Consider the following 17,034-nt stretch of genomic DNA (forward strand, 5'->3'; position numbering starts at 1 on the left):
GTGACACCTACAACGTGCTGACATGAGGAAAGTTTCCAACCGATTTATCATACACAAACAGCAGTTGACCGGCGTTGCTTCATGAAACGTTGTTGTGATGCCTCGTGTAAGAAGGGGAAATGCTGCGTACCATCGTGTTTCCGACTTCGATAAACGTCGAATTGTAGCCTATCGCGATTGCGGTTTATCGTATCGCGACATTGCTGCTCGCGTTGGTCGAGATCCAATGACTGTTAGCAGAATATGGAATCGGTGGGTTTAGGAGGGTAATACGAAACGCTGTGCTGGATCCCAACGGACTCGCATCACTAGCAGTCGAGATGACAGGCACCTTATCCACATGGCTGTAACGGATCGTTCAGCTATGTCTCTATCCCTGAGTTAACAGATGGGGACGTTTGCAAGACAACAACCATCTGCATGAACAGTTCGACGACATTTGCTATCAGCTCGGAGACCATGGCTGCGGTTACGCTTGACGCTGGATCATAGACAGGAGAGCCTGCGATGGTGTACTCGATGACGAACCTGGGTGCACGAATGGCAAAATGTCATTTTTTTCGGATGAATCCAGCTTCTGTTTACAGCATCATGATGGACGCATGTGTGTTTGGCAACATCGTGGTGAATGCACATTCGAAGTGTGTATTCCTCATCGCAATACTGGTGTATCACCCAGCGTGATGGTATGGGGTGCCATTGGTTACACGTCTCAGTCACTTCTTGTTCACATTGACGGCACTTTGAACAATGGATGTTACATTTCAGATGTGTTATGACCTGTGGCTCTGCCCTTCATTCGATCCCTCCGAAACCCTACATTTCAGCAGGATAAAGCACGACTGCATGTTGTTGGTGGTCCTGTGTGGGCCTTTCTGGATACAGGAAATGTTCGATTGCTGCCCTGGCCAACACATTCTCCAGAACTCTCTTCAATTGAAAACATCTGGTCAATGGTGGCGGAGCAACTGACTCGTCACAATATGCCAGTCACTACTCTTGATGAACTGTGGTATCGTGTTGAAGCTGCATGGGCAGCTGTACCTGTACACGCCATCCGAGCTCTGTGACTCAATGCCCAGGCGTATCAAGGCTGTTATTACGGCCAGAGGTGATTGTTGTGGGTAGTGATTTCTCAGGATCTATGCACCCAAATTGCGTGAAAATGTTATCACATGTCAATTCTAGTATAATATATTTGTCGAATGAATACCAGTTTATCATCTGTATTTCTTCTTGGTGTAACAATTTTAATGGCCAGTAGTGTATTATTTTTGAAACCCAAATTATCTCCTTCCATTACAAGCATGTTTTAGTGATACAAAAGCTTACATCCACTCTGCTTACCACACAAACTATGCATCAGACAAATGGGGGCACCCTTGATGCATGGCACTTGGTACTCCATAGGAAAGCATTGCCTGGCCCAGAGACCATGTCTCGCCATTTAGTATTGAATGTTTGAAACATTTTCTTTACAGTTTGGTCCTTTGGACATCTCAGGGGTTATGCAACAGAATACCATGAACACAATAATGATAAAAACTCATTTTGTGAAAGAAATGACACTTATAATGTATAACATTCCCACGCTTCACACTTACTACACCCAATGTCTATAATTCACACACAAATTCAAATTTTTATGAACCTCTATATTCCACCCCTCCCCTCCCTCTCTCCTACTTGAAACATCCATAGAAGTGGTGCAACGTACCCTCCACCACATAGTAGATGATGGCTAGCAGAGTATCCATTCAGATGTAGATATGGCCCATTTAAAATGTGTCCAGTTTTTTTTCTCTAGTTTTGCCCATTTTCGTGTTTCAGTTGCATGCAGTGCTGTAATACTTCAGACACACAGTTTGTGAAATGTCTTACTCACTCCTGCATAAATGTGTGATGCCAGTAGAACTCTTGCATTTGTACCAATTCGCTTCTAATGCCTTGCATACATTAGCCAGTCGTCTTCTATACTTTTGCCTTCTAGAGAGCAGAGTTATTTCACTTTTTCTTCTATTCGTTGTTTTGATCTTTGGAATTTCAGTATCCCTCTCTGTGTTACTCTCATCACTTCTGCCTTTGATTTATTTACCTCTTTTCCAGATTTTATGCTAAATAGCTTGTTTAATGTATTTAACAGTGCTTGTAGGTCAATCTTCTTGATTGCTTTTTAAGTAGAATTTTCTCTGGGAGTTCTTAACTGATAAAGTATTTGTTTGGAAATATACGTTCCTCATCTACATTGTTTCCATTTTATTTATTTTTATTCTTTGTGACTAATTTACAGATTTCATCTCCATTCTCAAGCATTCCTTTCTGCCCTCATCAGCCACGCTGTCAGGTTGGGATGCAACATCACCGCTGAGCACAGCCAAAGTTTTAGCTACGATGATGCCAGATCCCAACGTAAACGCTTTGCTGCTGGGGAAGAAATGATTGCTTCAGAATGGGGCTACAATGCCTAAACTAGTAGTGAAGAACAAAAGATAAATAAATAAAATAAAAACACTGTACCTGTGGAACATATATTTCGAAAATGTAAATTTCTTGCAAGTCTCTTTTCTTTGTAAATGTTTCTCACAGAATTTAAAAAAGGGTTGATCATAATATTAATACCACTATCATGAAACTGTGTTTTAGTTCTTTTACCTCCTTGTTGATATAAGCTCATTAAATAAAAATGTGCTGGAGCTTGAGGCAAGTGAATTAGGAATGTATACTAGTATTCAGAATTTCAACAATGGTGGTGGAAACTAACAGGTTTCTGACTCACTGTATATTATATAGAGTACAATGTACATTTGAACAAAAAGGTTGTAATGGTCTTTAGGCATACCAAATATTATCAAATGAAGTAAGTGACAAATTTTGTCGTTATGTCACACTATATTCTGTCCTGGCCTAGAAAACATTTTCATTAAAGTTGCAACTAAAAGAAGATGATACTAGATCAAGACTATTCTTGGCTGCAACTCACTTCCATATGAGATAGGATTTTTAGTAAGACTCCCTTATTTATTTCAGAATGATTGCTCTGTGTAAAATTGTATTATATGGATATTTCGAGCTAACTGCATGTAAGAAGGGGTTGCTTACACCTGTAACAAATAGAAAAATGTGGTTAAGTTGAATTATGTTGTGTGGTTAGGTGAATCATATTTCTACCTGCATGTGAATGACATGCTGCATCACATTCACTGTAAACCTCAGAAAGCTGTGTAAGTTTTTGTTGAATTTATGATGGAGCATATTAAAATGACTTAGGGAAATGCAGGCAGGCGACATCTTCGACAGCTGCTGATATTTCAAGAGATGCACACTCTTTCATTTTAAAGGCACAAATGCGACAATAGAGTGCTTTGCAAGGACATTTAAAACGTTTGGATGCAGGGCAGATGTAGATAACTGTCACAGGTTATGTATAGTAAAAATTGATTACCAATAGATGAACAATTAGCATTAACTCTGTCCCTCTGTTGTTTGACCAGAGATACAGCAAGACTGACATGTCTGTAACATACTTAGAGAGTTTTACTTTATGATCATAGTACAGATATTTCGCTTTTTTTTAATAACAGGATGGAAGATTTAACAATACTGTAGTACTGTTGGTAATGGAGTTCCAGCTCTTGACTACAGCTTCTCCTCCACAATAGGCAATGCTGTATATCTTCTGAGCACAAAATACTTTAAACCCAGGAGTACGGCATCCATTACCCTTACTTCTGTCCGATTTATCATTGTTAAAAGTAGTTTAGTTATTTGCACTTTCTATATAACACAAGTGTTCCTGCCTCAGTAGCTGAGTGGTAAGTGTGTTTGGCTGCTATGTGGAGGGCCCAGATTTGATTCCTGGTACTGCCAGGTATGTTTCCTCAGTGGGGGGGCTCGAATGTAGTGCTTTCGTCCTTGTGATGCCAGTGAGGAACTACTTGAGAGTGAAGTAGCAGATGCAAGCTCTGGAAAGCTAACAGTGGCCAGGAGAGTTGTGTGCTGATCCCATGACCCCCCACTTCACACCCAAATTGAGCCGTTGCCAGCACCTGGTCAATACCAAAAGATTTTTATGGATGAATAACTCAGTCCAGTCTGCGTCACATTAAGGCTGAGTGGTGGATAGTGTATGTTCTTTATCAGTTCAGTATTGTATATATGGATGTTAACTGTTATAGTCAAACTGTAATTGATTCTTGATGGCAAACTTCATAAGAATTTTTTTTTAAAGTTCTGTGAGGCTACTGTTAGTGTGTCTAACTGGTTAAAGAGCAATCTACAAGAGGCTCTAAAGTGAACATCATATTGTACCCCTAACAGCCATACAAATGGAACCATTTCTGTTCACATTGTACATTGATGGTCTAGTAGACAATATTATTAGTGGGAATGCAGGCTTTTTCGCCAGATTTCTTTTGTGAACTTTTCTTGATTTATCAGCCAAGTTGCAGCTTCATGTTGTCATAATGTTTCAATGAGTTGCCTTCTTGTGAACTTCAGGTGACGTGTCAGGTTCATGTTCAGCAGTGTTCCCCCAGAATAGATGATGCAACTGATGGTGGTGTTCGAGGGGGGGGAGAATTCAGTGGGCTAAAAGGGGGTCCTGGTGTTGCCTGTCTGTTCCGCATGCTACCTCTGCTGCTTACACCGAAGAGCGTTCCTGATTTATTTTTGCTGACGCTACACCCAGTGCGAAGCTCAGTTGGAAACTGTTGTCCCAGTTGACAAGATCATCGTGTACTCATGTTTTCACAGCCTATTTGATGACAGAATCCCTGATCCTATTAGCATGGCACAGCATCTTTGTTCGTTCAAAAACAGACGTATTGTTTGTTGTGATATGCTACTACAGACTTATCTGTTTGGCCAAGATGAGCGCTGTGGTGGAACCTGCTGGATACAGCATTCTGACCATATGTTTGTCTAATACTAGACCTGATGTGACAAGGAAGATCATCTCACTCCACAATGATGCAGGACTGGGCAAGGATATTGTCAAATGCTGTACTCCAGAGCACTAGTACCACCGCACCAAAACTTCACAAAGTTCATCATCATATGGCATAACCAAACGCCTGGCATAGCTACGAAAATTGGTAGTGGGTACAGCCCACACCACATCAAAAACTGCCGGCCACTGTGGCCGAGCTGTTCTCGGCGCTTCAGTCCGGAACCGCGCTGCTGCCACAGTCGCAGATTCGAATCCTGCCTCGGGCATGGATGTGCGTGATGTCCTTAGGTTAGTTAGGTTTAAGTAGTTCTAAGTCTAGAGGACTGATGACCTCAGATGTTAAGTCCCATAGTGCTTGGAGCCATTTGAACATCAAAAACTCGACAGAGGTTATGAAAGTGTTTGTAGAGATATGTCTGGATGAGGATTATGTAGTAAGCTTCGACATCATGCGTCTCTTTGTATGGGTAATGCTAGAATATTCGTTGGTGGTATTAGAGAGTCATTTCAACAACAATAACACGGTGAAAATGTTTTGAGACACATTCACCAACACCTACTTCCAGTGTTGACAAATGGAGTGGTTGAGGGATCCCCTCTAGTGCTAGGCATCGCAATCTTTTGACGTCGTCTCACAGCCCGCTCTGCTGTATTGTTCTTGATCTTCATGCCGGCGCTTGTCGTTACGCCAGAACAGTACACATTGAGGAAACAGTTCTCAAAAGCACGTGTCTGAAACCAAAGGGATTCTACAGATATGTGAACGGCACTTTCAAGGTTTGGCCGCGTGGTGAAGGAAACCTACAAGAATTTTTGTGCCACTTCAGCAGCATAGATGCCAATGTCAGATTCCTCATGGAGGTAGAAGCAGACACTCTATGTTTTCTAGACTTATTGATAAAGAAGAACCCTGATGGCATGATACGCCATTCTATCTACAGGAAGAAGACATGCATGCATCTAGACGTGAACGCCAATAGCTGCCATCGTCCAGCATATTACAAACTTGTACTGATCACCCTGGTAAATAGTGTGTAAGCCATATGCTACAAGTAAAGGCTGCCTACAGACTTAAAGAAAGTATGTGAAATCTTTCACAAAATTGGCTACTCAGAGAAACAGACAAGATCTCTCCATCTAAACAAACAGAGAAATTAAAACAGTCCAGAAGAAGACACCAAGCACCTGGCATGTCTTCCATCTGCAGGACAGGCCTCAGTCAAGATTACTAGGATAATGGAGAACAACATAAAAACCAATTCCTGCTCAACAATTAAATTCAACTGTATGTTTGGTCAATGAAAGACGAACTAGCGCTGTGGCCATCTGGTGTTTACAGCATCTGTTGAGAGCGTGGCATGCAAAGCAGCGACCAGACCTAGTGATGCATTTCACCACACTGTTCGCCTCGTCCAAACCCACAGGTCTGCAGTGGCAGAACACAGCATCAAGAAAGGACATATGTTTGGTTTAGAACAAACAAAGGTGCTGTGCCATGCCAACGGGTTCAGTGGTTCCTCAAAGAGACTATGGGAATAAGAATACGTGACGATCTCATCAATAGCGACTGCAGTTTCCAATTGAGCTCTTCTCGGGACATGGCATTAGCAAATTAGCAGAAAATACGGGAGGAATGCACTGACATGGAAGTAGCGGGTGAAGTACACACACCAGCTGGACTCGGTGCCCGAACCCCTCCACCCTGCCGCCTTCATCATCCCACACCAGTCCTGGCTGCGACATCTCTTCCAGAAGCACTTTCTACATGGCACCATGGCTCTGCTTATAACCCAAGAAGATTTCATCTATATTAATAGTAACATCAGACATTTTGGAGGCGATGCAGTTGCCTGTAATGAAATTGTCTAAAAAATTGCACAGATATTTAGTCAGAACATGATAAGATTTCAAAGTGGTAAAAGAATGTCAATAAGCTTTAAATGTTCAGCAAAGTAAAATTTTGGACTTCAAAAAACGAAAAAAAGATATTTTGTGATTTGACTACAATATCAGTGGGCTACAGTTAGAAACAGACAACTCATAGAAATTCTTAGGTGTAACAGTTTGTAGAGATACGCAATGGAACAATTACATAGGCTCAGTCAAAGGTAAAGCAAGTGGCGGAATTTGGTTAATTGGTAGAATGCTAGGGAAACACTATCCGTCTACAAAATGATAACTCGTGCGATGCATATTACTTAGAATATTGGTCAAGTGCTTGGAACCTGCACTGCACTACTGGCCATTAAAATTGCTACACCCCGAAGATGACGTGCTACAGACGCGAAATTTAACCGACAGGAAGAAGATGCTGTAATACGCAAATGATTACCTTTTCAGAGCTTCCACACATGGTTGGCGCCGGTGGTGACACCTACAACGTGTTGACATGAGGAAAGTTTCCAACCGATTTCTCATACACAAACAGCAGTTGATCGGCGTTGCTTGATGAAACGTTGTTGTGATGCCTCGTGTAAGAAGGGGAAATGCTCCGTATCATCGTGTTTCCGACTTTGATAAACGTTGAATTGTAGCCTATCGCGATTGTGGTTTATCGTATGGCGACATTGCTGCTCGCGTTGGTCGAGATCCAATGACTGTTAGCAGAATATGGAATCGGTGGGTTTAGGAGGGTAATACGAAACGCTGTGCTGGATCCCAACGGACTCGCATCACTAGCAGTCGAGATGACAGGCATCTTATCCGCATGACTGTAACGGATCGTGCAGCCACGTCTCGATCCCTGAGTCAACAGATGGGGACGTTTACAAGACAACAACAGTTTGACGACGTTTGCAGCAGCATGGACTATCAGCTCGGAGACCGTGGCTGCGGTTACCATTGACACTGCATCACAGACAGGAGCGCCTGCAATGGTGTACTCAGTGACGAACCTGGGTGCACTAATGGCAAAACCTCATTTTATTTGACGGATCCAGGTTCTGTTTACAGCATCATGACGGTCACATCCGTGTTTGGCGACATCCCGGTGAACGCACATTGGAAGCGTGTATTCCTCATCGCAATACTGGTGTATCACCCGGCGTGATGGTATGGGGTGCCATTGGTTACACGTCTCGGTCACCTCTTGTTTTCAATGACTGCACTTTGAACAGTGGACGTTACATTTAAGATGTGTTACGACCTGTGGCTGAACCCTTCATTCGATCCCTGCGAAACCCTACATTTCAGCAGGATAATGCACGACCGCATGTTGCAGGTCCTGTACGGGTCTTGCATACAGAAATTGTTCAACTGGTGCCCTGGCCAGTACATTGTCCAGATCTCTCACCAATTGAAAACGTCTGGTCAATGGTGGCCGAGCAACTGGCTCGTCACAATATGCCAGTCACTACTCTTGATGAACTGTGGTATCGTGTCGAAGCTGCATAGGCAGCTGTACCTGTACACGCCATCCAAGCTCTGTTTGACTCAATGCCCAGGCGTATGAAGGTCGTTATTACGGCCAGAGGTGGTTGTTGTGGGTAGTGATTTCTCAGTATCTATGCACCCAAATTGCGTAAAAATGTAATCACAAGTCAGTTCTAGTACAATATATTTGTCCAATGAATACCCGTTGATCATCCGCATTTCTACTTGGTGTAGCAATTTTAATGGTCAGTAGTGTATATAGGACTTACAGGGACATGAACATATTCAAAGAAGGGCAACACAAATAGTTATTGGTTTCTTTGACCTAAGGGAGAATATCACAGAGATGCTGAAAGAATTTAATAGGCAAACGCTTGAAGTTAGACGTAAACTATCCTGTGAAAACCTGCTTAATAAGTTTCAAGAACCAACTGTACGTGAGAAATCTAGGAATATGCCATAACACTCCTCATGTCGCCTGTGTAGAGGTTGCGAAAACAAGACTAGACTAAGAGCAGCGTACGTATAGGCGTTCGAGCAGTCATTCTTCCAGAATGGGAAGAGATAAACTCCTAATAACTGGTACAGTGCGATGCACCCTGTATCACGCACTTGACAGATTTGCAGAGAATGGATGTGGATGTAGAAGTGAAATTCCGATAGAAAAAAAGAGGGCCTGACCTCTACAGAGGTGGTGACCAGCTGTTGCGGCTGCGACTGCTCCTCGGGCTGGTCCTCCTCCCACCAGGAGGAGGGCGAGGCGGCGCCGCCGCCGCTGGCGCACTCGGACGCCGTGTGGAAGGACGAGCTGCGCGTGCACGTGCACTCCGAGGCCGTCAGGAAGTCATCGTCCGAGCGCTCGCCGGCCGCGCCGCCGCCCGCGTCGCCGTCGCCAGGCTTCGCGCCCGAGCCCCAATTCTGCAACAACACGTCATCAGCTGCGTGGCACGACTGAAGAGATGCAACCGCGGCAGCCTGAGAGGTTGCGGCCACCACAACAAAAAATGAGCGCTGACGATTTGCTATAATTGAAAAACTGGATCGCAGGAAATCTTTTGAAATGTGTGTTTGGAGAAGGATCCTAACGAATTCAACGACTGAAAAAGTAAAACATAAAACAGTCTTGGAACAAAATTAAATCGTTGAGGACAAAATACTGCACATTACATTTAGAAACTTTGAGGATATCATGAGAGCAAAAGACACACTAAAAGAAGCTCTAATGCTCGGAAGAACAGGAGATCGAAGACGTTGAGCAAAACTGAGGAGCAACTGGATGGAGGAAGTAACAGAAAGCACTGGAAAGACCTTGGAAGGATGGGGACAGAAACGACATATAAGAGTGAAAGGATGGACATCGTTCATCATGTCAACCAGAAGGCGAACTGATTGTAACAAATATGCTGTTTCACACATCTTTGGGTTCGAAAAGGTTTAGTGTAAAAGTTCGTTTACATCGGCCGCATTATACATTAATATGTCGCTGGAGTAGTGTTGCCATAAACATGGCATGGGAAAATTACTGTAGTAATTGGAGTTACAGCTGCACCTTTTTTAGATTGAAGTCAGCTGATAAGTATACCTGCATACCTGCTTAAAGGAAGTTCCTCCAACTAAGGAATAACCTCAGAGGAGGTCAGGTACCCAAGTAGAGAAGGAACTAGCATATCTAATCAAAATGTAAATGTAAATGTCGTGGACTAGGGCCTCCCGTCGGGCAGACTGTTCGCCAGGTCAAAGTCTTTTGATTTGAAACCACTTCGGCAACTTGCGCGTCGATGGGGATGAAACGATGATGATTAGGACAACACAACACCCAGTCCCTGAGCGGAGAAAATCTCCTACCAAGCCGGGAATCGAACCCGGGCCCTTAGGACTGACATTCTGTCGCGCTGACCACTGAGTTACTGGGGGCGGACGTTTCATCAGAATATAAGAGGTATTAGAGATAAAGTTAGTCAACTACTTATAGATATTGACTCCGACATTATTGACATATCGGAGCACCAATTACACAATTTGACAAGTCAGAAGCTTCCTTTGCCAGGGTACTGATTAGATGGCTGTTTTTCAAGGAGTTCCTTGCGGAGTGGGAGTAGCCGTGTACGTAAAAAAAAAAAAAACAGTATTCTGTTTCAGTCCATATATGTGTCACAGCACTGCACTGAACAGAAATTTGAATGTTGTGCAGGTTCCCTCAGTCTAGCTTAAGAGCAGTTCTGCTCAAGCTAGAGAGGGTTCTTGGTTCACTTTATAGGAAGTACCAGAAATTAGTTATATGTGGTGCCTTCAATATTAATTTTGTATATGATTTTGCAAGAAAAAGGATGTTTGTAGGTTTCCTAAACTCATATGATCTGATACAGACTGTGTTTTTCCCAACTACGGTGGAGGCGAACAGTGGCACAGCTATAGACAGTATTTTTATAAATTCTTCATAACTAGATCGGCATTCTGTTAGTAAAAGGATGAATGGCCAGTCACATATAATTACAAACTATGTAGGAAAGCTAATCCAACGGCAATAGTTTTTTAAACCTTGTTAAGGAACGAGAGTGGCAGGATGTTTATAATGCCAATGACATAGACGATAAATATAATGCTTTCTGTAACACATTTCTCATGGACTTTGAGAGTTGCTTTCCTTTAAAACATTTTAAACGTGGTACTAGCAGGAAAAGGCAGCCTGGGAGGCTGACTAGAGGGATAAGGATATCATGTGGAATAAAGTGAGAATTATGTCAAAATGTTAGAAGTAGTCACAGTCAAGCTGCAGTAGCCTAGTGCCTAGCAAATGCACAAACATTCAATAAACTTAATAATTAAACTACTAAGCACACAAGTAAATCAAAAGAAGTCGCTTCTAGTTAGAAGCTCGTACGATAATTCACAAACGAATGTACACTCTGTGGTGCTGCCAGCTAGTTAAAATGCCCTACAACTGAACGTACCGTCCAAACAAAACATATGACCGTGGTTGTACAGAAAGTGGAACTATAAACTCCCCAGTTATTTAAAATGCGGAACTGTGTCCAGCAAATACACAAATTCTAGTAAACTTTTGTCCTTATGCCACGTAAAAGCAGAGGAGCTGCACCTGCTTCCACTAGTTCACCGTCGTCCATACTCCGGCAGTGCTGTGGGCCATGTATTCATAAAAACTGTCGGCCAGGAAACACAATGCTGCAAACTTGGCCGAGAAGCCGTAGCTGGCTACATCCCAGAACATATTATGGCCAACAATGTTTCCAGACAACATTTCCATGCCATATTGTCGGCAATGTGAAATTTCTATGGTTCGTGTAAATGCATCCTAAGTACGAGTCAGTGGACTCCTAGCTAGCATCTTCCTCATTCACTTTCAAAGCAAAATATCTGAAACAATGGTAAGACCCAAACAATGCAGGATAGTATATTGGCAGTCAAACAAATAACTGTGGAGAATAGATACGATAGCAGAGAAACTGAATCACAAAATTAAAACAAAAATGAAGGGGACACCCAGCACACAAAAACATACAACCTGTCACCATCTTACTGACACAGACAGACAGAACGTAAACACGTATAACACGAACACACATAACACATAGAAACACACTTGAGCAAGAAACACTCATAATAACAAGCAAAGGGTACACTCTCACAACAACAAATCAGCCCGTAGAATAGGTAACATATTCGAAAAACAAGGACTAAAATAGCCTACAGGATAACTCAGTACAGAGAAAAATAAGAGCAACCAACACAACCACAGACAAACACATCTAGTATTTATCAACTGACATGCCAAGACTGCAAATCAGTTAATGTAGGATTGACAAGCAGGAACTTTAACATCAGATATACTGAACACAGAAGAGCAAAACAACACTTGTCATTTTACATTTGCTGAATACCTTATGGATAAGAAACATAGCCAAACACTGCCTTGAAAATTCTCAAATGCAGCAACAGCAACACACAAAAACTAATAACTGAAGAGAACTCTCAAATACAAAAAGTCATAATTGAAGTTCTTTGCCCCCAAAGAACTATCAGACAACACCAACCCATAAACACCCGGAACCCCCTCTTCAGAACACACACACACACACACACACACACACACACACACACACACACACACACACACACACAAAATATTAGTTAATGGTAGGCATAACCATGACATGCCCAATCGTAAATTTTCTAAGTAAATAACCGTTCTACATTAAGTTCTGTATGGTAGCAGATGACAAACTTTAAAAGAAAACAACTGCTTTTAATTTTATAATATGCAGGAAATCCACAGCATATGGTAACAAGGTATACATACAACATTTTTTTCAAATACATAAGTAATGTCTTAAAAACTCAAATTAGGGGCTGGAGGAGAGGTACTAGCAGAACTGAATCTACCAGAGCAGGTCGTGAGTTCTGCGTGGATAGCTCAGGTTCCGGGTTCGAGTCCCACTCCAGCACACAGTGTAAAATCTGGCAGGAAGTTCCAAAACAGCGCGAACTCCTGTGGAGAGTGATAGCTACATTGTGGCTACTACCTACAGATAAGTAAAGACGAAGAAGATCGAGGAACATGACAGAGAGTACAACAACTAACACAGTGATGAAACTCGTGTAAAACCAGCGGTGGAGATATTGAATAGCAGAGAGTATTTCACGACGAGCATCTTCCGCTTTAGCGACTGATGCCACCAAGACGGGAGCAGCAGAGGAGCAGTCAGACGTCACGCACTAGGCACTTGGGAGAGGCCTCGTCGAAGCAAAGGGCGCGGTGACGCATCGTCGAGAAGGGGAGCGCAGCTGCTGGTGCGTTCTGTTCTGAGAAGGGAGCGGTTTGCGGCGATGACGGCGCAGCCTAAGCGCGGCCTGTGAGTGCCGGGACGCCGGATGCGCCGCGCGGCGCACTCGCAGGTGCGAGCAGACCCGCACCCGGCTTTCAAGAAATATACATTTATTGCAGAGTTCTTCATACTATACTTCTAGAGTTATCTGTACAAAATTCTAATGGTTCTGCAGAATTTCGCGAAGAAAGCAATAGTACCTGGTAAAATTTTAATCTTATAAAGAAAATTAATAGCCAGATTTGCGAAAAAAATAATAATCAAGTTTCCCCAAGGGTTCTATAGAAAACCCTAATGACATTTTTTGTGCAGAGAAGGGTTTATGAGATAATTGGGGTAGTGAGGGAACCATTTCGACAGTCATGTGAAGTTGGCATCCGACTTTCGAGAAGCACACATCTTTTTCAGAGTTCTTGGTAGCTTGGCTATAGTTCCAGAGTTCGGGAGTAAAATTTTTGTAATAGTTCTGTAGATTTTATGGAAAAATTTTGATCATAGTTCTGAATAGCTGTGAAGTTGGCAACCTATTTTCGAGTAATATACATTTTTTCAGAGTTCTTATAGATTACTATAGTTCTAGAGTTCTATGTACAATTTTGAGTAGTTCTGTAGAATTTCGGGAAGAAAACAGTAGTAACAGGGAAAATTTTAATGTTGTAAAAAATTATTTGCCAATTATTTGTGGATACAATTCTGAATAGCTTCCCAAGAATTGTGCAGAAAACCTTAATGTCATTTTTTGTGCATATAATAGTATATCAAGTAACTGAAATAATGAGGGACCTATTTTCACCACAAAAATATACTAAATGGCACTAGATTTCTGATGACAGTTCCGGTAATAGTTCTGGATAACACACCAACAGTTTTATCGAAAAATCTAGTGAAATTTCTTGTGAATGTAATCGTTTATAATTGAAATAATGTGGGACCTACTTCACTAACATATAGCTTTTCGTTCGGAAGCTGATCTTTGTTGCCCTAGTTGTGATGCAAGTGGGCACACATCGTGTCAGACTGCAACCCCAGCAACCTAACGGTAGTTGCCATTTTCGTCTACTTATTGCGTCGTATTACAAAGTCTTTAATTTGATGCTCTTTGCTACAGTTAAGTACCGGATATGAAGATAGCTCTCTATATGAAGTCCTTTACCTTTAAAAGAAGTTACATTAGATTTTTCGATACAGTTCTCATGAATTATTACCTACTCAATAAAATGTCATTAAGGTTCTCTGTGGAACTCTTGGGGAATTATTCAGAATTGTTATCACAATTTTATTTTCGCACGTTTGGCAATTAATTTTTTTGCAGTATTAAAATTTTTCCGATTACTAGTGTCTTCTTCGCGAAATCCTTTAAATTTTGTACAGAGAACTCTAGAACTATGGCATACCTAAGAAGAACCCTGAAAATAATGTATATTTCTCGAAAGTCGGGGCCAGCTTCACCAGACGGAGCAGACTCTGCAGCTGCCGCTACGTTTCGCGTATTTCAGGCGCACCAAGCCCCCCCCCCCCCCCCCTCCCCCGCCGCCCACATAGCCCACCGAGACTCTCTCTGCCCCATACAGGGGGGCAGCGCGCGGGTCAGGGGAGGGCGGCGCGCCGCCTACGTCGAGGCCTCAGCTCTTTCCTCCGTCATTCCGTAGAACCGAGGGAAGAGACGCGTTTACAAATACGCTGCTGGCCATTAGAATTGCAACACCACTGCAAATTGAAGGCTGCACGCATCAAACGTCAGCCTACGTGCCTGGATATGCCAATTATGTCATAGGACCGTTGCTATTCACAATATACATAAATGACCTGGTGGATGACATCGGAAGTTCACTGAGGCTTTTTGCAGATGATGCTGTGGTGTATCGAGAGGTTGCAACAATGGAAAATTGTACTGAAATGCAGGAGGATCTGCAGCGAATTGACGCATGGTGCACGGAATGGCAATTGAATCTCAATGTAGACAAGTGTAATGTGATGCGAATACATAGAAAGATAGGTCCCTTATCATTTAGCTACAAAATAGCAGGTCAGCAACTGGAAGCAGTTAATTCCATAAATTATCTGGGAGTACGCATTAGGAGTGATTTAAAATGGAATGATCATATAAAGTTGATCGTCGGTAAAGCAGATGCCAGACTGAGATTCATTGGAAGAATCCTAAGGAAATGCAATCCGACAACAAAGGAAGTAGGTTACAGTACGCTTGTTCGCCCAATGCTTGAATACTGCTCAGCAGTGTGGGATCCGCACCAGGTAGGGTTGATAGAAGAGATAGAGAAGATCCAACGGAGAGCAGCGCGCTTCGTTACAGGATCATTTAGTAATTGCGAAAGCGTTACGGAGATGATAGATAAACTCCAGTGGAAGACTCTGCAGGAGAGACGCTCAGTAGCTCGGTACGGGCTTTTCTTGAAGTTTCGAGAACATACATTCACCGAGGACTGAAGCAGTATATTGCTCCCTCCTACGCATATCTCGCGAAGAGACCATGAGGATAAAATCAGAGAGATTAGAGCCCACACAGAAGCATACCGACAATCCTTCTTTCCACGTACAATACGAGACTGGAATAGAAGGGAGAACCGATAGAGGTACTCAGGGTACCCTCCGCCACACACCGTCAGGTGGCTTGCGGAGTACGGATGTAGATGTAGATGTAGACTTCAGTCACTTACTTTTTGTCATGGATAGCCTGGTATGAATTCTTGTATGATACTTCATACAAGCCTTCATGTTGGGCTGTTCATCACATGAAGTGAGTGATTGTAGTTTATTTGGAAGTCTGAATGGTGAAAGGATGTTGCATTCTGATACTAATCACTTACTGGCGTTTCCGCGCAACTGCAAGAAAAAGATAGTAGTAACGTCATTTAAAAAAAGGAACCCGGCGAATAGGCCCTGGAGACCAGGAGATACTCGATCGAATACCGTGTCATCTTCAGTCATTCATCACTCGATACATCATGCCTTTCAACAAGATAACAAAAGATCTCGATAGAGACGGTGTTCGATAGTTGCCCTACCCAGCATGTTCTCCAGATTTCTCATGCGTTGGAAATACCTAATAAAGGGTGGCATCCCACCAATCTTCAGTCACAACGAGCGACAGTGTTGAAGCAGCCTGGAACACCGTGCGAACACCAAGCTCAGTTCGACTCGACGCACTGCACGGTTAGAGCCGTTGTTGTTACTAGAGCTGGCGGTTCTTTGTACTAAATTTCGCAATTTTTCTACTCTAAAAACACCTACAAATTTAATAACGTATTTTTGCTACTATGTTTTACATCGCAATAACTAAAATTTCGTCATTTGCTATCCTTCTTGCTGTTTCAGTTTTAATGGCCATAGTGAAGATTTGTCCTCGTGCATGCTTATGAACTATCTGGTCGTAAGTTCCCTGTTTCATAACTAATTTAGTTGATGCTATTGTCTCTCGTGTAAGTGGAATTAGAGATGTCTATAAGGCACAGAAAAAAATTCATATTAATCACAGATGTCGAATCGAGGAAAATTTGACAAATAACTACCGTGCTGCGGCTAAGACCATAAAACCGCCACCAGTTTGAGACGTGGCCGCGGAAGTGTGTCCATTTACCTTGTCTTTTCATAGCTACGTCTTGGTAGGGTAAAAAGTGCCGACAATGATTAAGCAATCTTAATTGCTTAAATTGGGCAATGCTAGACAAAACTTCGAATTATACGAAGCCGGTTACGTCAGATGAGACTTTTCTGTGGTGTTTAGCGGATAAAACTTGACTGATAAGTCAGTATACTACGTGTAATCCAATGGCTTTAACTTGCTAAGGGGATACGCTGCACTGCCGAAGCAGTACTGGAGCGACATGTAGACGCCGAGGTTCCACAAGACCC

The 17,034-nt window shown here is 42.6% G+C and overlaps 1 protein-coding gene across 1 annotated transcript in view; it reads right to left on the reverse strand.

Annotated features, from left to right (window-relative positions):
* The window catches only part of LOC126267900 (uncharacterized), a 1,063,720-nt gene that overhangs the window by 666,881 nt on the left and 379,805 nt on the right, over positions 1 to 17,034 (reverse strand). Inside the window, exon 15 of the mRNA XM_049973211.1 lies at positions 9,002 to 9,238. Coding sequence (XP_049829168.1) covers positions 9,002 to 9,238 — 237 coding nt within the window. The remainder of the gene's footprint in view (positions 1 to 9,001; positions 9,239 to 17,034) is intronic.

The sequence above is a fragment of the Schistocerca gregaria genome, chromosome 4 (genome assembly GCF_023897955.1).
Source record: "Schistocerca gregaria isolate iqSchGreg1 chromosome 4, iqSchGreg1.2, whole genome shotgun sequence".
In the NCBI taxonomy this organism is placed as follows: Eukaryota; Metazoa; Arthropoda; class Insecta; order Orthoptera; family Acrididae; genus Schistocerca; species Schistocerca gregaria.